The sequence below is a fragment of the Lolium rigidum genome, chromosome 1 (assembly GCF_022539505.1).
Source record: "Lolium rigidum isolate FL_2022 chromosome 1, APGP_CSIRO_Lrig_0.1, whole genome shotgun sequence".
In the NCBI taxonomy this organism is placed as follows: domain Eukaryota; kingdom Viridiplantae; phylum Streptophyta; class Magnoliopsida; order Poales; family Poaceae; genus Lolium; species Lolium rigidum.
This window is the reverse complement of record NC_061508.1, coordinates 147,035,721-147,059,707: the sequence shown is the minus strand read 5'-3', so window position 1 is coordinate 147,059,707 and position 23,987 is coordinate 147,035,721. Positions and strand designations below refer to the sequence as shown.

Genomic DNA, 23,987 nt, shown 5'->3' with positions numbered 1-23,987 from the left:
AAACAAGACCAAGAAGGGCAAGAGGCCCTCAAAAATTGTGCTAGTGACTAGGGAAGAATATTCTTCCGATGAGGTTGAAAGCTCTAGTGATGATGAAGATGAAGAAAGCTCAAAGGAGGTGGCCGCCATTGTCACCACCAACATTCCCTCTTCATCCCTCTTCGAATCCCCCAATGAAAGTCCTCATATCAAGAATGCACATTGCTTCATGCCAAGGTCCTCCTTGGACACATCTATTGTGCTATCAACTCAAGAAGAGTATACCTCCGGAGATGATGATGTTGATGATGAAGAAGATGCAACCTCTAATGGATTGGTCGCTCTTGCCTCCCTCTCCACTAACTCTTCATCACCAAGTGAATCCCCCAATGAGCTCATTCATGTGGAGGAAGAAAGTTGCCTCATGGCTAAATCCTCCGAGGTATCATCTCCTAACCCCTCTATGCCTATCATTTCAAGTGATCTAGGGGTGGATCGTGCTAGTCTAAAAGTGAAACAAGAAATGCTAGAGTTTGATGATTTCATTCTTAACCTACAAGGTAATACTAAAAAGCATGTTTCAAATCTCATGGTTTGTATGGCTCAACTAAATGGTACTCTTGAGAAAAAATGCCAAATAGAGAGAGAAGATGCTCTTGAACTACATGCTCTTAGAAATGCACTTGAGGAAAGCCAAGAAACCATAGCTTCTCTTGAAGAGAGGTTAGAAAATATTGGAGATCCTCAAGATAAAATTAACAAGCTCACTAAAGCTAGAGATCTTGCTAGAGCTAAGACTAAAGTGCTTTCAAAGGAAAAGGCCAAATTTGGTGTTGATCATGAGAAACTTGTGAGAGATCTAGATGATCTAGACAAGGCACACAAAGCCTTGAAGAGTGAATACTCTCTCCTCTCCAAGTCTTATGAGCAACTTCAAATTAGGCTCGTTTCATATGACATACCTAGCACCTCTACTCCTTCATGTGATCATGCAAATATTATTGAGGAAAATGCTAGGTTGAAGGATGAACTTGCTAAGGCCTCCTCTCCCCAAAGTAAACTTTCTTTGGATGATCTTTTGAGTAAGAAAAGATCAAACAATGGGAAGGAGGGCCTTGGTTATAATGCCAAGGCAAAGAAAGCAAACAAGCAAAAGGCCAAGCCCGCACAAGAGAAGAAGAAAGCCATCACTAATGGTGAAGCCTCCAAGGGCAAAACCATAAATGATGATGATGCGGGAATTGCTAACCCTCACTATGTTTTATTTAAAGATTATTATGGTGATGTTTATGCTAAATATGTTGGCCCATATGATGGTTATGTTGCTTGGTCTATTTGGGTCCCAAAGACCCTTGTTGCTAACAAAAGAGGACCCATTGAGAAATGGGTACCTAAATCCAAGAATTGATCTCATGTAGGACTATGCCACCGGAGGTTCAAAATGGGTACTTGATAGTGGATGTACAAGTCATATGACCGGCGGCAAGAACCTCGTCAAGGAGTTGAGGCCTAACATAAATCACCGTCTCCTTTGGCGATAATTCTACATCCGAGTATTGGGTTTTGGCAAGGTTGTGGTTGCACACAACATTACTCTTGTGGATGTCATGCTTGTCAAAACCCTTGGTTACAATTTACTTTCCGTTTCCGCCCTTGGCAAGATGGGTTTCGCCGTCTTTATTGATAATGATATTGTGGTCCTCTTGTGGAGCAAGACTCTAAAAGTCGCTTTCGTTGGGTATCGCGAACACAACTTGTATGTGGTGGACTTTTTGGGGACCACCACGACAAGTGCGATGTGCCTATTCAGAAATGTGGACGTGGGTTGGTTGTGGCATCGCCGCCTAGCCCATGTCAACATGATAACTTTGCAAAGTCTTCACAAGGGGAACCATATTGTGGGACTACTGGAAAATGTGTCTTTTGCCAAAGATCGTGTTTGTAGGGCTTGTGTTGAAGGCAAAATGCATGACTCTCCGCATCCAAGCAAGACTATCATCTCTTCCAAGAGGATCTTGGAGCTCCTTCATGTGGATCTTTTTGGTCCCGTTACTCATGCAAGTCTTGGTGCGAAGAAACATTTCTCGGTGATTGTTGATGACTACTCAAGATACACTTGGGTCTACTTTCTCAAGACGAAGGATGAGACTCAACAAATATTCATTGACTTTGCTACCGAGGTGCAACGCCAACACAACCTCCTCATTATGGCAATAAGAAGTGACAACGGCTCCGAGTTCAAGAACTATACACTCAATGATTTTCTTAGTGATGAGGGGATTCGACATCGATATTCCGCTGCTTACACCCCTCAACAAAATGGTGTTACGGAGAGGAAGAACCAGACTCTTATGGATATGGCAAGATCTATGATGGCTGAGTATAAATCCCGCTATAACTTTTGGGCGGAAGCCATCTCCACCGCTTGCCACTCCTCTAACCGGCTCTATCTCCGCAAGGGCTTGAACAAGACTCCATATGAAATACTCACCGGGAACAAGCCTAATATCTCATACTTCAAGGTGTTCGGGTGTAAGTGTTTCTACAAAATCAAAGGAGTTCGTTTGTCTAAATTTGCTCCTAAAGCTTTGGAGGGTATATTTGTTGGTTACGGTGCCGAATCTCACACTTATAGAATCTTTGATGTATCCTCCGGGATTATCATTGAATCTTGTAGTGTGAAGTTCGAAGAAAATGATGGCTCCCAAGTGGGGCAAGTTGATGTTTGTGCAGGTGATGAAATACCTCAAGATGCCATAGTAAGAATGGGTGTGGGATTTTTCCGCCCCATTGAGGGACACGGTGTGGCGTCTCGGGAAGAACTATGCTCTACCACGGTGGAGCCCTCATCTTCTCAACATCAACAAACCCTACCTAATGAAGCAAATGATGCACCAACCCAAGAACAAGAACAAGACCCTCCCTCTTGTGTGCAAGATCAAGGACAAGATCAAGGACAAGATCAACCAAGCATTCATGATGGCTCCAATGAGGATCCAATCAACTCTTGCCCTTCTCCGAATATTGTTCAAGATCAAGCACATGAGGATGAGCAACCTCAAGAAATTGAGGAAGCTCAAGTTGAAGGTCAAGACGGGGACCCAAAAGATCAAGTTGATCAAGTGACACCTCCAAGGCCAAGAAGAACCAAGGAGGAGATCGAGGCCCGTCGTCTAGCAAGAAGAGATAGGAACCTTGAACTTCGTGGACACACTCATGACAAGGTTCTTGGTGATGTAAGGGCAAAGGTTTCCACAAGAAGGCAATTGGCTAACTTTAGCAATCATCATGCTTATATCTCCTTAGTGGAACCCAAGAAAGTATTGGAAGCCCTTGAAGATTCGGATTGGTTGGAAGCTATGCACGAAGAACTCAACAACTTCAAGCGCAACAAAGTATGGACCTTAGTAGAGAAGCCAAAGGGGTGCCGCAATGTTATAGGCACTAAATGGATTTTCAAGAACAAGCAAGATGAGTTTGGAAATGTTGTGAGGAACAAGGCAAGATTGGTGGCTCAAGGGTTCTCTCAAGTTGAGGGAATTGACTTTGGAGAAACCTATGCTCCCGTGGCTCGCCTTGAGTCCATCCGTATCCTTCTTGCTTATGCATCGCATCATAACTTTAAGTTACAACAAATGGATGTGAAAAGTGCTTTTCTTAAGTGTCCTTTGCATGAAGAGGTTTATGTTAAGCAACCCCCGGGGTTCGAGGATCTCAACTTTCCTAACCATGTCTACAAGCTTGATAAAGCACTTTATGGTCTCAAACAAGCTCCTAGAGCTTGGTACGAGCACCTTAAGGAATTGTTGGTAGACCGTGGGTTTGATGTTGGGCTAATCGATCCCACTCTTTTTACTAAGAGGGTCAATGGGGAGCTTTTCGTTTGCCAATTATATGTTGATGATATTATCTTTGGCTCTACTAACAAAGCTTTCAATGATGAATTCTCAAAGCTTATGACCGATAGGTTTGAGATGTCTATGATGGGAGAGATGAAGTTCTTCCTTGGTTTTGAGATCAAGCAATTGAGGGAAGGAACCTTCATCAACCAAGAAAAATATCTCCAAGACATGCTCAAGAGGTTCAAGATGACCGAGTTGAAAGGTGTGGCCACTCCTATGGTTACCAAATGCCATCTTGCACTAGATCCCAATGGTAAAGAGGTGGATCAAAAGGTATATCGCTCCATGATTGGATCCTTGCTTTACCTTTGTGCATCTAGACCGGACATAGTGTTGAGTGTTGGTGTGTGTGCAAGGTATCAAGCTTCTCCTAAGGAGAGCCACATGATGGCTCTCAAAAGAATCTTTCGATATTTGGTTGATAATCCAAGATATGGTATTTGGTACCCCAAAGGCTCAAGTTTTATTCTCAATGGATATACCGATGTGGATTGGGCGGGTGACAAGGATGATAGGAAATCAACTTCCGGGGCTTGCCAAATTCCTTGGTAGGTCCTTGGTGTGTTGGTCTTCTAAGAAGCAAAATTGTATATCTCTCTCCACCGCCGAAGCCGAATATGTTGCCCCCGCAAGTGGATGCACTCAATTGTTATGGATGAGGCAAACTTTAAAGGAATACGGTGTCATTTGTGACAAAGTGCCTCTATTATGTGACAATGAAAGTGCCATCAAGATTGCCTATAATCCGGTGCAACATTCAAGAACGAAGCATATTGAGATCCGGAATCATTTCATTAGGGATCATGTTGCCCGTGGTGATATTGAGCTTATCTATGTTCCTACCAAAGATCAACTTGCCGATATATTCACGAAGCCTCTTGATGAAGCAAGGTTCTCTTATTTGAGGAATGAGCTAAATATCATTGATTCAAGGAGTATAGCTTGACCATCTTGCAAACACACCTTTGTCTCAAAACTTTATTTGGTTTAGATGTGGGCATGGAAATAGGGGGAGTGCGGTTTAAATTATTGAGCTATCCCTCCCCCCATAATGACAACATTAAAGATTTCATTCTCGTTATATCATATGTTGATATATGAGCTTCAATGATGAGTATTGGTTTGGACCCAAGATATATCTTCGCGGTGCCATACCATAACACTCAGATATGGTGGCCTAGGCCACCACACTCTTCTTTGTGAAGAGTTGGAGTTATTTGAATCTTCTTTGGATTTTATTGACATCTCTTTGTTTCTGGGAAATCACTCACTTTTGGCCTTCATTTGCACTATTTGCAAAAATGAGTGATCATGTACCATCTCACAGTTTGGCGCATCTGTGCTAAGCCTATCTCATCTAAGCCATATCCTCTTCCCTCTTCGAGTGCACCACTTTCCTGTCAAAACTTGTTCCTGGCACAGCTTTTTCCGTTTCACCGGAAGTTCCGGTCGTTCTGACCGGTACTTCCGGCTGGAATCTTCTGCCAGCTTCTGCCCGCTGTTGCTGATCAGTTGGTGTGTTTTCTGGGGGGCCGGAAGTTCCGGCTCCAACGAGCGGAACTTCCGCCCTTACGAAACCACTACTTACCTGGTCGGGAACGGGGAGGCAGTTCCTGCCCCCTCACTTTCCCCCATCCAAGATCTGTTCAAGCTCTCTCTCTCCCTGTGGTGGCTGCTCCTCCCTCCGGCCGGATCTCCCTCCTCCGGCGACCTCCGCCGGATTGGCTCCGTGGATTGGCATCCCCTCCCTCTCCTCCTCCATGGCTCCCCCGGTTTGTGCCCTCTCCCTCTCTATGTGTGGGTAGACCTCACTAGATGAACTATAGGGCATACTCTAGGCAAAGCTATGGTAGAACATCTCTAGATGCCTTCCCTTTACTAGATCTTGCATAGGATGTTGTTTGTAATGCGGTTTACCAAGCCATTGCTTCAGATCTGGTGAGAAACTGCCGCTGTGTTCGAACAGCCGGAAGTTCCGGCTCCACACGCCGGAACTTCCACCCCGGGGCGGAACTTCCGTCAGTTCTCACCGGAACTTCCGGCCTGGCAAGTTTTACTGCTGTTACTCGATATCCTGTGCAGGATCTGGTTTTGGCCTCCTTGCTAGTGTGCACTCATTTATCATTCCTATCCTATTGATCTCATACCAGGTAGCTCCAAGAAGAGAGGCAAGGGTCATGTGGATGAGATTGAGGAAGAACTTGAGCAAACTAGACCATCCAAGCTCACCGCTCGTCAGCAATCCGCTCAAAGGCAAAAGACACCCGCAGTGAGAGGCAAGAATATCCATGTATCCGTGAAGAACATGCAGTATCTTGAGTACAAGGAGCTCCGTGACATAAACCCTTACCTCACCCCTCGGAACAATAGGGTTGGGGATAAGCGGTTCCACAACAAGACTCAAGAAGAGATTTTCTATGAGGTGTATGTGCCATTCAAGAAGGGGGTAGCCCCTCAACATGCCATTGACACCGGGAAGATGGCCGCTTCTACGTACTTTCAAGAAGCCTATGCTATGTGTGGTGAGTTTGGGCTCTATCCCATTATGGAGCTCAACAAGGATTATGATGTCGGGTTGATCCAACAATTCTATGCCACCGTACACTTTGAATCGGATGAAGCTAGAACATTCTGGTGGATGTCTCATGAAAGGCTTCTTGAGTCTAACTTGGCAAAGTTTGGAAGTGCCCTTGGATACCCTCGCTACCCGGGCATAGATGCAAATGGTTGGAGGTGCCATGATAGCTCCTTTTCTCAAACAAGGGAAGTCTTGGAGCCCCTCTACATCAAAGGTTGGGGTATTCCGGGTAAGAATGCGGATCTTCTCCCTACTTGGGACATTATGCTTAGAGTCTACCGGGAAACCATTGGACCAAAGGGTGGCAACCTTGATGAGTTACATCTTTATGAAGTGGATCTCATGGCAAACTCTTTTGCTAAGAAGGGCACCGGTGAGAGGCTTGATGTGATGGACTACATCTATCATGAGATGTGGTCATGTGTGATGGAGAAGAAGCTTCCCGCGTTTGCTCCATACATTATGAAGCTCATTGAGGACACTTGGGTTGATACATATGAGAGTACCCTCATTCACTCTATTCCTCTCAATATCACATCCCATGAAGTGAAGGTTTTGAGGACCAAGCGCCACAACTCCCCTATAGAAGATGTTACTCCCATGGATGAGAAGCCACCTAGCTGGGCTTCTAAGCTTGCTCGCCGCATGAGACAGATCTTTTGCCTCACCTCTGCAGTCAACCACCGTCAGTATCAGCAGCATGCAGAAGCCAAGAAGTCTCGGGTTCGTCAGAAGAGCATCATGAGGGCTCTTGAGGTGGAAGTGTCTCCTCCCGGATCCGAGGAGAACATCACTCCGGAGGCTGAGTGGGTCTCTCAGCATGGCATGCCTCTCCCTCCAGATGGTCTTGAGATCGAGTCTCCTCCTCACACTCCTCCCTACCCCGGCGCTACATCGAACCTCCCTCCCGGCTGGGCTAACGCCGACACTTGGGACGTGTAGTTTCTCCTTTTCCTTTTTGGTGCCTTGGTGCCAAAGGGGGAGAGTGAGAACCTTATTAGGTTGCTCTCCGTTGGGTATTTGCATGAGGGAGTCACAAGCTCGTGTTGGCTTTGATTTTTATCGCTTGTGATTCTATTTATCCTTGTGGTGTCGAACTATGTCCTAGTTTATTTGGCTTGTAAACTCTATCTATGTGTTTGGAACCTTATCTATGTGTATGGTAAACTCCGTATGTGAGTCTTCCATGGTTATCTATGTGTGCATGATCTTTTTATCCATATGCCTATCACTATATTGTATTGTGCATGATCTTATTGCTAACCCATGGAAGATGGTTGCAAGATATAGGGGGAGCTTCTTATGTACCAATGCTCATATCTAGGGGGAGCTCCTCTACATCTTGCACATTGTTGGTTTACATGCTTCATTCCTTGCAAATACTTGTGTTGTCATCAAACACCAAAAAGGGGGAGATTGAAAGAACATTTCCCGCCCTTTTGGGTTTTGTGTGTTTGATGTCAACACTAGGTATATATTTATGTGTGTTGATGTAGACAGGTACAAGTTTTCGGAATATATATTTGATCGGCGAGATGGTTTGCCTGTTTTCTGAAGTTCTGAAGGCCTTTTTACTTCTGGCGGAAGTTCCGGCCCCAGCAGGCGGAACTTCTGCCATGGTATGTTCTGCAGAGGCCCTTCAGCGCAGTGTTGCTTGCTGTTTTTGTTCCCTGGCCGGAAGTTCCGACGCTGGTGGCCGGAAGTTCCGGTCAGTGGAACTTCCACCCAACTTCCGGGCTAGTTCCGGAAATCGGCAATTGTGGCTCAGTATAGTCCAGTAAGGTTTTCTCACAATATCGGAACTTGGCCGGAACTTCCGGTCACCGGAAGTTCCGCCCTAGTTCCGCCCAAACATATGCTGAACTGGTTGACTGACGAAGATTTTTCCTGGCGGAAGTTCCGGCCCTCCTGGCCGGTACTTCCGGTGCCAGCCGGAACTTCCGGCCCTCCAGGCCGGAACTTCCGGCCCTCCAGGCCGGAACTTCCGGTGTTAGTGGATTTCGCCCCAACGGTCAGATCTGAGAGCTCCAATCATATAAATAGCTCTCTTCTCCAAAGGGACAAGTTGCTCAATCATTGCAAGAAAAATCTGCCAAGCTTCACCACCATTAGAGCCACCTCAAGAACACAAGATTTGCAAGATCTCCTTCCTCCCCCAACCAAAGCTCTTGATGGCTGGAGTCTTTTGGGTTTATGAGTATGGTTCTGTGATTTTGGTGTTGGTGAAGGTCTGTGGATCTTTGTTGGGTGTGTGTAGGATGATGTCCTTTGGCCTGTGTGGGTGTTCAGTGTTATGTAAGATCTTAAGTCACACTATCTGGGTTTCAAGAATGTGGGGTGCTATGCATCTCTGCATGTTATATCTGTGCTTTATCAGTTTTTATTATGTATCGACTGAGTAGAAGAAAATGGAGTATCCTCTGTTGGAATGTAAGAGGTTTAAATGCTGAAAACAGACAGAGAGAGGTTAGAGCGAAAATTGATGAAAGTGGATGTCATATCATTTGCTTACAAGAAACAAAATGTGAAATGTTTGATTGGCGTTTTATAAGGTCTTTTTGCCCTAAAAGATTTGATAATTTTGCTTATTCTCCATCGGTGGGAGCTTCAGGGGGAATTTTAGTCATTTGGAACTCTTCCATGTTTCATGGCATGCTTGTGGAGACACAAAGATATGGGATTAGAATTGAGTTTGCTTCCTCCCATAATAATGAAAAATGGACTCTGGTTTGTGTGTATGGTCCTTGTCATGGGGTGTTAAGGGATCAGTTTGTGTCTTGGTTGTATAATTTGAATATTCCTTGTGATGACAATTGGCTGTTGCTTGGTGATTTTAATTTCATAAGATCCCAAGATAATAGGAATAAGCCAGGAGGTGATGTGAATGAGATGTTCTTGTTCAATGATATCATTGGTCATTTGGGCTTACTTGAATTACCCTTGAAAGGTAGAAGATATACCTGGTCAAATATGCAAAGACAACCTTTATTGGAGCAGCTGGACTGGTTTTTCACAAGTCAGCATTGGATTTCTGATTATCCTAATAGTTTGGTGCTCCCCCTAGCTAAAAAAGGATCTGATCATGTTCCTTGTGTGGTCAATATTGACACTACTATTCCTAAGGCAAAGATTTTTAGGTTTGAGAACTATTGGGTTGATTTGCCTGGATTTAAGGACTGTGTGACTCAGTCTTGGGAGAGAGGTTCAGTTAAATTGTATAGCTCTGCCATTATTGCAGATAAATTAAAGGGATTAAGGCAAGACTTGAAAAAGTGGCACATGAGTTTGGCTAGACTCAAATTGTTGATACAAAATTGTAATAAAGTACTGCTTGCTCTGGATACTTTGGAAGAGGAGAGACCCTTGTATAGGGCAGAGTTCAATTTTAGGCAGATTGTGAAACAGCATTTGGAGGAATTGTTGATGGCTGAATGTAACTATTGGAAGAAGAGATGTACTATTCGTTGGATTAAGCAAGGAGAGGATAATACTAAATTTTTTCATGCCATGGCTACTGAGAGATTTAGGAGAAATACAATAGCCATGTTACATGATAATGATGGTAATGAGGTGACTGATCACCATGCTATGGCTTCCTTGCTGTGGACTGAATATAAAAATAGGATGGGGAAGTCAGATGGCATTAAGATGGAGTTCAATCTACATTCATTGATTAAGAGAGTTGATGGTTTGGAGGAATTGACTGCACCCTTCCAAGAGAAGGAGATGGATGATGTGATTAAGAATATGCCTGTTGATAGAGCACCTGGCCCAGATGGGTTTAATGGCTTATTTCTGAAGAAATGTTGGCCTATCATCAAAAAGGACTTCTACAAATTGGCTGAAGATTTTCATGATGGTTCAATTAAACTGCAGAATATAAATGGTTCTTATATTACTTTGGTTCCAAAGAAGCAAGTATCTTTGACAGTCAATGATTTCAGGCCAATTTCCTTAACCAATGTTTGTGTCAAATTTTTGACAAAGCTTGCTGCCAATAGGTTGCAGTCAAGAATTTTGGAGTGTCTGCACAAGAATCAGTATGGATTCCTAAGAAATAGATCCATCCAAGATTGTCTTGCATGGTCTTTTGAGTATTTATATCTCTGCCATGTGTCTAAAAAGCCCATCATTATTTTGAAATTGGATTTTGCCAAGGCATTTGATACAATAGAGCATGAGGCAATTCTGCAGGTGATGAAGCATAAAGGGTTTAATGCTCAGTGGTTAGGATGGGCAAAAGCTATTCTGTCTACAAGTACTTCATCCATATTATTAAATGGGATTCCAGGCAAGCAGTTTGAGTGTAAAAGAGGTGTTAGGCAAGGGGATCCCATCTCTCCTCTATTTTATTTGTTTGGTTCAGACTTATTGCAATCAGCAGTGAATGAGTTGGTTCAGCTTGGCAGTTTATGTAGGCCAATTGAGACAAATGATTTGGATTTCCCTATAGTGCAATATGCTGATGATACACTTCTAATTTTGCCAGCTGATATTGATCAGTTGTTGGCTTTGAAAGAGGTGTTGCATAAGTTCTCAAATTCCACAGGCTTAAAAATAAATTTTGATAAGTCCCAAATGGTACCAATTAATGTGTCTGAAGATGATCTGAAGCAATTGGCAGTGGGTTTTGGATGTCAGATGGGGAAGATGCCCTTCACCTATTTGGGGTTACCTTTGGGTACAATGAAGCCTACTATTACTGAGTTATCTCCTTTGGTGTGTAGGCTGGAAAGGAAATTGTCTGCAAGTTCTAGTTTTCTCTCCCAAGGTGCTAGATTGCAGTTAATTAATTCTGCATTGGCTTCTATGCCATTACACTTCCTATGCACTTTGCAGTTACCAGTTGGTCTTACTATTCAGTTGGATAGAATTTTGAGACAGTGTCTTTGGAGGGACAAAGAAGGTGAACCAAAGCAATCTTTAGCTGCTTGGGAAATGATTTGTAAGCCTAAGATGAGAGGTGGTCTAGGTATTGTTAACTTCCAAAAACAGAATGCAGCTTTACTTATTAAATTCTTGGATAAGTTCTATAACAAAAGAGACTTACCTTGGGTGAGCTTAATTTGGGAGAATCACTATGCTGGTAGAGTACCTCATGCTGAAAACTTGTGTGGCTCCTTTTGGTGGAAGGATGTGCTTAGGCAAGTGGATAATTTTAGGGCTGTGGCCCGAGTGAAGTTGGGTTCTGGAGATACTTATCTCTTTTGGACAGATAATTGGTTGTTGGATGATGGGGTTATGGTTCTTAAGAATAAGTTTCCCAGGTTATTCTCATTTGCGTTGAGAGAGGAGATAATGGCAGCTGAGGTATATGCTATGGATGATATAATAGGATTATTTTATACACCATTATCTCAGTCAGCTTTTACAGAATTGCAGCAGCTCAGGTTGATAATGCAAGCAAATCCTATTACTGGTGGTGCTGATGAATGGACTTACTGTTGGGGTGGTGCCTATGCGTCTGCTAAGTTTTACTATCACATACACAAACATCTAAGAGTGCCCAAAGTCTATGAGTGGATTTGGAAGTCTAGTTGCATGATGAAAACTAAGGTCTTTGCATGGCTACTTTTGGTGGATCGGTTGAATACCAAAGATTTGTTAAAGCGAAGGCATTGGCAGGTCACTGATGTTTATCATTGCGAATTGTGTCCTTTACATGCATATGAGGATAGGATCCATCTATTTTTTGAGTGCAACTTCAGTGTCAGGATTTGGAATTATTTATAATTTGATTGGAGGGCTAATGATGATCTGCAGATGGTGATTGCCCATGCCAGGAAAGAATTTGCGAAGCCATTCTTTATGGAGGTACTTATGTTGGCATGTTGGAATATCTGGATTTTGAGGAATGGGAAAATATTCAGAGGAGAGAGACCCACCTTTGCAAGGTGGAAGGCAGGTTTTATGCATGATGTATGGTTGCTGAGACATAGAATAAAAGTTAAGCATAGAGACAAGTTGTTAGATTGGATTAAGACTCTGCCTTAGAGTCTGTTTCTTAGGTTAGGTAGGTTTATTCTCTCTCTTTTTTTTATTTTTTGTTTGTATATAAGACTCTTTTGGTTTTGGAATAAAGTTTGGCTGTGGGGCTGTTGCCTCACAGTGGTTGGTCAAAAAAAAACCAAAGCTCTTGATCTTTGGAGATTCGAAGGAGAAGACACCGATCTACATCCTCACCGAAGCGTTTTTCATTTCCCCCTCATTTGTTTGAGGGATCTCATGCTAGTGTTCCTATTTGGTTCCCTAGTTGATTTGTGTTGATGTGTTGTTGTTGATTGTTGTATTGTTACAGATTTGGGAGACTCCAATTCAGTTGTGGATGTGTGCCCCAAGAACCTTGTAAAGGCCCGATTTCCGCCTCGAGGAAATCCCTTAGTGAAAGTGGGCTAGGCCTTTGTGGCGTTGCTCACCGGAGATCTGAGTGAAGCCTTCGTGGCTGTTGGTTTGGCTTTCGTAGCAACCACACTCCTCCAAACATAGACGTACCTTCTTGCAAAGGAAGGGAACTACGGGAATCATCTCCGTGTCATCGCGTGCTCCACTCTCGGTTACCTCTATCCTATTCTATCTCTTATATTGCGTAGCTATATCTTGCTTAGTTGCTTATCTTGCCATATATGTAAATTCACTTAGTTGCATATCTAGAGAATTTACCTTTGTGTCAAGCCTAAATTGAAAAAGAACTAAAAATTGGTTAGCACCTATTCACCCCCCCTCTAGGTGCGGCATACGATCCTTTCAATTATGCTGCCATTATCTCCTAAATATGCAACCTGAGCGAGCAAGATCAGCTCTTAGAGGTTCTACCAACAGCTAGTTCCTTAGCAAGTACCATTTGCGACCTTTGATAAACTCAAATATTACCAAACACAAGATGGTATGTTCAATCAACTTACTTGTATTTTTCTCGTTTCTATTCATAAATTGTGGTGATTGTCTGATATCATTACTACTTTGATTTTTCAAGTGTGGCGCATCCCAAAAATTACCTATGAAGGTGGTTTCCTGCCTTAACATTGTCGATGAAAGCTTGGTTGGATTGTGTGTTGGAGATTCCTATTTAGTGGCCATGCTGAGCACCGTTCCGTACAACATGGAAGCTTAATCTGTAGCAAAGTCGGGTGGAAGGTGTTCCATGCGTATGAAGATGATCTACAGGTTGGAGTCTTGGAGAAGTTGTGGTCATCACTTTTAGGACCACCACACTCAGGTATATCAACATGATCTTTGTCCTTGATATCATCTAGTAGTAGGGCGGTGTGCAACTTGCTGTCGTTTATTGTTCGTTGAACCAATTAGTTACTCTATTGTTGTGTTAAAACTAAATTTGTAATTCTTTAGTGGTCGATGGTGATGAACCAATATACTAGCTTTTGATGGTTTTAAATATTGTATTTCAACTGAGATTCTTGTATTTCACTTTGTTTTCAAGTTGAATAAAATCAGCAGTTTTGTTTTAATCTGAAAAAATGTCATTAGTGGTGTTGCCAAATCGGTACACGCCACTAGTGTTTATGGTACCCGTGGAGTGTCTTGGGCACACCACCGGTATGTTAAATGCTAGTGGCGTAATACAAGTGGCGTGCTGAAAATCCCCTAGTAATATCTCTTTGGCAATGTCATTGGTATCTTGTTTCCTACTAGTGATGTTAGCTACCTATTTGTGTTGTGGTGGCATTTTTATAAATAACTTGCAAAGAAAAAACTCCTCATGGTCGGACACACAAGTTAGTGAGACGGTCTTGACCATTCATCGTGGCGTGTGCTAGACTATTCTCCTGTTTTTTGTGCATAACTAGTTTGGTGGATCTACTATATAGCCACAAATTAAAATTTTGAGGGACAAGCAGACGTTTTGTCCTCCATACAAATAGAATAAGACAAGGCTCAAAATATGTACATCATTAGAAAAGGAGCGCAAAACTGGTTAGGAAGTATGCGGTTCACTGTGGTCCGCCTACTTGCCAAATATAAGGGACTAATTCAAAAACTTGTCACGCGGGATAAATTTTGTCCAAATAGTAGACAAGATGTGAACTATGACCACTCTTAAGTCATGTGCAGCATCACATGACTACTTTTGCAGCGTTATAGTCTACGTGGACATGATTAGTCATCCGAGCACGAATTTGGTCAAATCTATCATGTATGGCAACTTTAAGACTAGCCTTTAGAGCATGTACAATGGTAGAGAAGCCCGCCTTCTCTTAGCCTGCACATCATCCATAAAATACAATAACTACAACATGTACAATGCATTAGTATATCTTATTCTTATTTCTTGCAATTAATGAGAATTAATTAAATTTTAGTAGAAAATTATGTTACTAGCATAAGTTGTATGGTAAAATGGGGAAAATTGTGTTCCCTTATTTTCTAAGGGATCATCGACAAGTTTCTCTTTCTTTATTCACTCTCCTCTAACTCAATAATTATCCCACGTGGTAGCTCTAAGAGATGCTGGTGTCACCCCATTGTGAGTGGACTCACGTAAATCCACGTGACAAGTCTTTTAGGGCTCCTTTGATTCATAGGATAGAAAAATTATAGGAGTAGGAAAAGTATAGGATTGAAATGTCATGGCTACTTGAATCCTATGAGAACATGAAGTGTGTTTGATTGTAGCAAAGGAAATTTTTCATGAGGTATGACCTCATTTTTTTTCCTATAGAATTTACACTACAAGATTCCTATAGGGTATGTTCCTACGAATCGAACAACATGTGTAAGAAATTTTCCTATAGAGTTCAAATCCTACACAATTTCTGTGAAATTCCTATGAATCAAAGGAGCCCTAACCTCTAGTGTAATTACCTCTATTTATTTACCGTTGTTTGTATACCCACACATCATTCAAAACTTGGAGGTATGGTTTTTGTTGCTCGCGTTCATAGGCACGTGGGATCATTTAACGATTTTCCGCATTATCATCATATCCATATTTTGAGCATTGTAAAGCAATCGTCCCTCATGCAAATACACATAACAAAAATGAGAACCAAGAAACTAACGAGACAAACATCTTGTCAAAAGAAAACAAGACAAACATTCTTAGCATGCATATAAAAATTGACATGACACATGAACACACAGAATGAAATAATGGAGCGGGAAAATCAAAATATATTCCAAATGATGAAATGTATGAACAATTAGAACAGCTTCACCATTTCAATCTTCCATTATACCCCAGAGATTACACGTGTACACCCATGTCCTCGATTGTAAGAAGAATTAACAGTAAACTAACCTCTTGAATGACCCATTTGCCCAATACATATGCAAAGTAACATGCACACGAACATATATAGGGGATACATAAAACTCTCCCTCTGCCTTGGGCAGATCGATCCTACTTTTTCTTTCTTTCCCTCATGCACACACCACAACACCAAAATGAAGAGGCGAACTCCTAATCTTGAAGTAAGCTGAACTTATAACTGTACTACTAATTAAGTTGAGTTTGCATAAGCCAGAATTCATGCATATTTCATGCTAGCTAGAAGGAACCTTGCTCCTGCTCCTCGTTCATGCGTTGCCGCTTCATGCTCCCGCCACCGGACGACGACGTGTCGCTGCTGGCCGCCTTGCGGTCCACGACGCCGCGCAGCGCCTCTTGGATCGACGCGACGAGCTCATGTCTCCTGTGCGAGGTGGCAGCGCACTCGTCGTCGTCGTCCCTCCAGCCGTGGCGTCCATCTTCTCCCCCGTCATCTTCGCCCACCTCGCTGATGAGGAGCACGTTGCGGACGCGGCCGCCGAGCGTGGCAATCTCGGCGCGGCGCGCGCGTAGCCGGAGCGCGGCGAGGGCGCGGACGATGTCCGGTACGAGGTCCTGTCGGTCCTCGCAGCAGAGCGAGGCCCGCACCACGAGCGTCCCCTCCTCGTCCGCCGCCGCGTCCACCGCGAGCTCGTCGGCCTCGGTCGGCAGCAGCTGTGGCACCGGCACCCCCGACGTCTGGCGCTTCAGTTCCTTGACGTGCTCGATGACCTCGGCCAGCAGCGACGCCTTGTCCGTCTGCACAGCACAGACACCAACCAAACGCATGAGCAGCCATCATTGAGCTTTGGAGGCGTGCGTGCAGCAATCACGGTATAGTAGTAGCTAGTGGCGGATGGTAGCATGCATGTAAGAGGGTGTAGTGGCGGTAGGAGGGCGGCGATCGAGTGCAGGCGGGCGAGCATGGAGGAAAAGCTACAAAAATCGCGGGGCGTGGCGCGGCCTTCGCATGCGCGCGGGCCGGCCGGCGTCGCTTTTTGGAGGGTGCAAGCTGCATGCGAGGCTTGAGTGCGGGCAGCTGCTGAGCGCCATGACTGACACGAGCGTGCATGCGCGCTTGTCTTGCACGGCACCAGGGGGCCACACCATCTTCCTCGCGTCACCTCTCCCCGCGACCGGAACATGCAGCGGTCTCCCATGAATCCAAAGGCTTCTGCGCCATCTTTTTGTGCATTGTCAGGCAATGGTCGGTCAGCGAGAGTAGTCTATACTAGTTCAGGTGTGAGCCATCTCTTTTTACTTGGTAAAGTTGTCTCGGTGTCTCCTCCATATCTAATTGGGCTTCTACTCCGATACAGGCTGGTTGGGAGATGGGAACACGGGATCAGAAGCAACGGAACCTGTGTTTCTCTGAAATCTATCGTGTTTCACACTTTCATCCTTCAAAATGAGATGGAGCAACTGCTATTTCCTGCTAAATAACTCCACTGACAAAAACGTATGGTGTGAAGTCTGATCGCATCTGATGGCATATGTACGTAAGAAGGGGTATCACAGTTTCATACTCTTGATAAACATTAGAATTAGAACCCGGGTGATATTCATAGTTTCATGGCAAAAGTATGAGTGAATTTCACTCTCTACCCTCTAGTTGTGCATTTGCAGAGCCCAATTACCCGATCCAATAAAAATTAGTCGAGCTTACCTCAGTTGAATACTTTACACAACATTTCTCTAATGTGTGTCTGTTGTGCAAGACGTGAAGTAATCAAGTAATGATCGAGGTTCAATGATATCAAGAGGATGGGGAGGAAGGGAAAGGATGGAGGGGAGTGGAAACAGATGGAGAAGAGAATGCTACTCCCTCCGTTCTTATTTAATTGACTTTGATTAGAACCACAGCTAGTTCATTTGCTTTAAATCCCTGCGTCGATTAAATCCGTACAGAGGTTGTAGATATGATCGCGGTGACGCCCTCTGAGATGGTCATCGCGCGACATTAACTAGTATAACAAAAAAAAGGCAAAATGCTAGAATTAGGTAAAAACAAGTTTGAAGTTTCTTAGATTGAATATTATGGTAGAGTTTGCACTAAAATATGGTAGTACTTGTCATAAATGCAAAATTTAGTGGTCAAAAAGTGGAATTCAGTCCAAAGAGATATTATGAAATGGAGCAATCGAGGAACGGGAATGCCCCCTTAATTGCAAGTTTTCAATTGTGTAATTATGTTACCATGTGTTAGTTTTTTTTTAGAGGAGAGGTGTTAGTTTGGTTACAAGGGACGATAGGTTACATTTTAGGGCTAGATCCGTTCTCAACTTATTTGTTACTCGTATTAAGGCCTTGAGTGTAATACTACTAAATTAATTGATATGTCTACTTAGTTATTCAATCGATTCATGGACACTAGGCTCCATTTCAACGGCGTATCCCCCTTATCTAGATCCGGGACCTCGTGACCGCGTGTCAAGATTCAACACCATCAATCAACTTGATTAGGGTTAGCAGTAGCCACAGCATGAAGCCATGCATCAAGTGAATATAGGGGCACGAACTCAGGATGATCATCCAAGGTGATAATCAAGGTTAATCGACCATACCATACCATATCATATCATATCATATGTGTACACAGATTATTTTTTAAATCACCTTGGTGGTGTTGGGGAGGAGACTTCGAAGTCTGGAGAGGTGGCTGTTGATGCGCTGCCGGCGGCGGCGCTCGGCCTCGCTGTGGCTACGAGAGGCCGCCAGCGCCTTGGCGTCCATGATCTCCTTCGCCGATAATCGTCCCAGCTCCGCATGCAGGCTCCCCAGCAACCCGGACACCATCCTCGACCCGCGGGGCCCCATCTGCAGGGACGGCGCCCCACCACCGCCACCACCTCCATTCCCGTGCTGCTGCGGCGGCTCCAGGTCAAACAGCCCGTACTGATGCCCCAGGCCGCCGCCCTCAGGGTACGCTCCTATGCCAAAAGTCCCAGCAGCCTCGGAAATCTCGGCACCGTATGGCGCAGGCGGCAGGTGGGGGATCATGTAGGGCGACGCGGCGGCGGCCGGGCCGAGCCACGGCAGGAGCCCTGAGGCGTGGCTGTGGTCGCCCCCGTGGTGCGTGACCCCGCCGGCGGCCTGGAGCAGGAGAGCCTCGTGGCTGCCATGGACGCCTGCTCCTTCCCACATCGATCTGCACCTATGGCTAGCTAGGTAGCTTGATGGATCGATAAACTGATCGGCTATTGGAGGAGTACGCGCTAGTGCTTCTTGGTTCTTCTCTTTTCTTGGCTCTTCTCTTCTCGTGTTCTTAGCTTTCTACCAGTCAAAGGGAATGCGTGGCCTTTTAAACTCTTCTGTCGACCTGCGCACTGCGCTACATGTATCGCTTTAGGGACATCGACAGCCATTTTCGGTGTTATATCGTGTGGCCTTTTCGCAACGGGGGTGAGGTACATTGCACAAAATCTTCTTTTTTCGAATAGAACAACGACATCAAAAGAAACACCGAACAGTACAAAGCAGTTCAAGAAAAACGAAAATAACAAAGAGATCTTTGAGAAGCCCTTCATCTTCAACCTCTAGATCGTGTCGATGGCGCGCCGCCGCTGCCGCTACTCCCCTGAGTCGGCCTGACGTTGTTGGTTGCGGACGAGAAGTCACCGAACAGGTCGAAAAGACTACATCCGTCCTGGAGACGAAGAAGTAGGATGAACTGCCGATAAAGCTCATTGACGATCCGAAGATCCACACAATCAGACGAAATCCTCGAAGACCACACCACACCCTCAAACTTCTCGATGTCGCTGTCGAGATGGGGTTGAAGCCGGGGAAATATTATTGCACGAGGCACCACCCCTACAAAAAAAAGCCCTAAAGACGGGGTACGAAGCCCTCCAAGACTGGGAAACGGATCCCTCCCGCTGACGAGAGCCGCGATCCGCCGTACCTCCATGGCCCGAAGGCCACAGAGGCGGCCGCGGACGGGAGGCAAATTGCATAGCATTTCCATATTTTTCGTCCAAATTGCCTGCATGAACAATGAATATTTTTACCATAAAACCAAACCAGTTTTAACTATTTCAGTTATTGTTAGACAGAGAAAATTGGTAGTAGCAACTGGATAGTGACGGAAAATTTGAGAACTACTATAGTTTTTAACTTTCCAATCTTTACATCACTAGGGGGTAAATGAATGCATGTCTAGTTCATCTAGTGACAACAAAGACGATCTTGTTTGTTTGAGGTAGAATATTTTATATTCAACAACATGTAAAAGTACCTAATTAAATCAATACTCTATATGCCACTTAATTCTTAGTTCTTGGATTTTTTTTTGCCTCTTACTAAGTGAGTATTAATGAGATTTGTTGCATCATCTCTAAGTTAAGACGTGATGCCCAATTGAATGTTAACCAAAAACTACATAGAATTTGCATCGATATTAACTTGTCTAGAAAAGTTATATATGTGCCACCATGTTTACGAGAGAGTAGTCAAATGAACCCATGAATTCAGACCATTTTTAAGCATAGGAAACACCTTTTACTTTGAGTTAAAAGCTAGCACTAATTTATTTCGAAACTACAAAAATATGTCCACCTCAGCATTTCTTCGAGAAACCCGATCAACCGGGCCTGGGACCGGGCCGTCCGGCACAGGGGCCGATCAGACCGGGCCAGAGGCCGGACCGTCCGGCCCAAACCGAAGCTGGGACCAGGCCTTGACCGGGGCAGGTCTTCGTTGCGTGGTACATGGCCTCCGGTTGCCACCAGAGCAGGAGCCGGTTGGCACCGGGCCGTCCGGTCCACAGTCCGGTCTGATCAGGCGGGTGACCGGAGCAGGCCGGTCCAGACCGGACCCCAGGCCGGGCTAGCACCGGGCGAAGGGAAAGCTTACTGGAATGTGCCCAGTGTGCACCGGTCCTCGGGCCGGTCAGCGCCGGGCCGCCCGGTGCCACGGCCGGTCTGACCAGGCGTGTGACCGACCAAGTGCTGAGGAGTCCTTCTTTATTTTTGTCGAAGGGGGGGTCTCCATTTACCTTCTTGTTCCATTGATACACCATTATACCTATTTGGCTAATACCTGGGAATAATCTCATAGACATGTATTAAACCAAATACTCTAGCAACGGTGTCATTGTTACCAAAATAATGGATAAGGGTAAATACCCTTACAATATCCCCTTTTTGGTATATGATGAAAAACCGAGCTAAGGTCACATATAGATATTATGATAAGCTTAAATCTTGATTCCATATAAGATATTAAGACAGCTCCCCCATAATGTGTGCACTTGGAGAATTTGCGTTTGAATGCAAAAGTGCACCATTTGTGGAATATGAGAAGCTCCCCCAATATCTTTAGGAAACAAGCATGGTATGGACATGTATATATCAAGATATATAAGCATAAAGCATAATCATCCTAACATAGAGATTAAGCATACAAATACTTGTTCTTACACGAATTATTTAAAGTAGCAAATGGTTCTTGAAATGAAAAAGCAGGCAAATAAGCACAAGCCAAATAAGAAGCAAATAAAGTATCAGCATGGCTTGTGCAACCAAGGAACCCCATGATCCTAGACTCTACTATCTTCTCCTCCTTTGGCATCGGAACACCAAAAAGGCAAGAAAAAGAGTAGGGATGCTAGCGCTCTCATCAATAGAACTATGTCCCAGCGGGTGGAGAGCCGCCATCACCATCCTCATCATCATCATAACCACCATCATCATCACCATAATCATCATCATCATACTCTTCATTGTCTTCATCATCATCTTCTCCATATCCAGCAGCATCAGGATCCTTAGCAGATCTAGGTGGAAGACCACCATGAGCATACATGGAGAGATCAAAGTTCTGGAGCATCTCATCATCAATGGGAGGCATCACAACAAGTTGGTGCAACCACAGGCCCCATATCAGGTCCAGGAGGAGGAACAGGGTGATTTCTTGCAGCCATGCACTCATTTTGGCGCCTCCTAGTCTCCTGGTTCAAGGCACGGCTTTGATGAGCAACATCATTGGTCTTCCTGCACATCTGCCACAGGCTGGTCAAGAAGCGAGAGGCACCGCGCTTGGGGCGCCTAGAGTAGCTGGAGCTTGCAGGGTCATGCCTTTCCTTGGACCGGCGCACAGAAGGCATCATAGCTGGGACTTCCGGTTTATCTCCTTGTTGAGGAATCCTGAAAAGTTCCATCTTGATCAGTTGATCTTTCTTATTGTGGGGAGATGTCACAACCTTATTGATAAGTTGTTGAATGTACTGAGCATAGTTTGGAGTCATCCGATCACGAACAGAGCGCCTCAGTTCACAGTAGAGGAGGTCACAACCATCAATAGTCCTCACATTTTCAGGACGGCAGTAGTACATGAGATTAAGATGGTAGGCCCGGCATTCACTTGTATCTCCTGACTTGCTGATGAGATTCTCCCGGAATAGCTTGGCAAGCACAAGATAGGAGTAGTACATTCTGGAGATAGTGAGAGGACCAGCTGTAGGTTCCGAAGGATAGCAGAAACCAATGTCCCCGTGAGTGAATTTATCATGAGAGTGAATCTTGAAACCATGAGCACGGCCACCACTAAATCCCATGGCTTCACAGAAGTCCAGGTAGTTCAAGTGTACTTCTCTTGTCCAGTCATCCAAGTCATGGTGCGAGCGGGATCATCATGAAAGAACACGGTGCAGTGGAATTGACGGACAAGGATTGGGCAATAGTACCTAACACATTTTCCATCACCAGGCTTCAAGCACACAAGATCAAACAGCCCCATCTTTTGCAAGGTATCAACCACAAAGCGGTACTTGGTGGCTTGGTGACAAGGGATTAACTTATCAATGCCTACGTATTGTAGACTAGGGTTTTAGTCGGAAGTAGAGGGCAAGTAGATCTCGAAGGTTTCAGCTGAAAAGTACTCGACGATTATGAAAACTAGGGTTGCGTGAAACAATGAGTCGATCCTTTCTTTGTCCCTCGACTCCCCCTTATATAGGAGGCGGAGCCGAGGGATTCGTAATACACAAGTTACAGAGTCCGGGAGGGTTTCTAACCCGTCCCGTAAAATTACAAGTCTATATTTCCTAATACAACTCTAACTTTCCTTGGTACTAATCTGGGCTTCCAAACTTCGTAATCTTCGACTCGTGGGCCTTCAGCAAACCCCGGGTACCATCTTTGGTAGGCCCATTGGGGATGCCTATGTCAGTAGCCCCCGAGATTTTGCTTGAATCGAAGAATCAAGGAAAATCTCTAACTTTATAATCATCCAATAATTCTGCCAAGATTATCACATATCTTTGGATACGCAATTATATATTGTACATGGATAATGGTAACTGCGGCTAGTTCATCTGACGGATCAGGTACTAGTTAACTGCTCTAGTGGCAATCCGCAAAAACCTACTTCAAGATCACGTCCCTGGACATGATCTCGGGATACTGGTGTTAACTCGACAGGTGCCGCTTAAGGTCTTACCATCTGTTGAGTCCCAGTCATGTTTTATCGGGTACCTAACGCGTCCGTTAGGATTTTTCTTCGTATCCGTTGATACGGAAAAAGTAGCAAACCGACGCCAGAGACGGTGCTACGCCTCTCAGAACGAATCTGGGGTCTTACCTTCGCAGAGTTTTGCGGCATTCAGAGATTATTCGCAGCTTTGGCGCTCTGAGAATATATTGTCGAGTGCTTTTTCGGCTATTGGAATAGCACATTTTATTGAGTCAACGGATGACTTATCTTGTCCTCCTGATGGGAGTATATGTAGAGTTATTTGTATAACTCAAAATATGCTCACTATACTTTTTATAATTTCATCGGGCACGCGAACAGCGTTCCCGATGGGAGTAGCCCCCGAGGCTACAGCCAAGGAATTGTACTTGGTTGTAGGCTCAACACTTTAACGCCTTATGTCGCTATATTGTCATTTTTTCTCGAGCTTTTATTTCTATCGGGTGCGCGACCAGCGCTCCCGATGGGAGTAGCCCCCGAGGCTATGAACAAATGCTTGTTTTTGATCATAGGCTCTCGTCATTTCTATTTTGTCATACTCGAGCTTTTCTTTTTTCCAAAGTAGCCCCCGAGCATTTGATCAAAAACTTGTATTTGATCAAAGGCTCTCGAGATAATCAATAGTCTTTCCCTGTCGCCAATTTCACTAATCTTCTCAGCCGAGATTTTCTCTTGGGAAGGTGACATCATTACTGACGATAGCCACGATCACTGTGTCGGGAAGACGCGAGCACTGCTCTCTCTGTCTTGCGGGCCCACGACCCTCATCAATTTGACACGTCGTGCAAGT

The 23,987-nt window shown here is 44.5% G+C and overlaps 1 protein-coding gene across 1 annotated transcript; it reads right to left on the bottom strand.

Annotated features, from left to right (window-relative positions):
• Nucleotides 1–15,637: 15,637 nt before the first annotated feature.
• Nucleotides 15,638–18,868, bottom strand: LOC124652347 (transcription factor AIG1-like). Its single transcript, XM_047191372.1, has 2 exons — nt 18,341–18,868; nt 15,638–16,483 (listed from the first exon to the last, which is right to left on the bottom strand). The coding sequence occupies exons 1-2, from the start codon at nt 18,866–18,868 to the stop codon at nt 15,965–15,967; spliced, it is 1,047 nt and encodes a 348-aa protein (XP_047047328.1). The 3' UTR covers nt 15,638–15,964.
• Nucleotides 18,869–23,987: the final 5,119 nt, after the last annotated feature.

Excerpts from the sequence above, each read along its gene's own strand:
- LOC124652347 (XM_047191372.1), bottom strand. The coding sequence starts at position 18,868 with ATGTGGGAAGGAGCAGGCGTCCATGGCAGCCACGAGGCTCTCCTGCTC. Across the intron at positions 16,484-18,340 it reads TCCTCCCCAACACCACCAAG|ACGGACAAGGCGTCGCTGCT; the intron begins GTGATTTAAAAA and ends TGTGCTGTGCAG.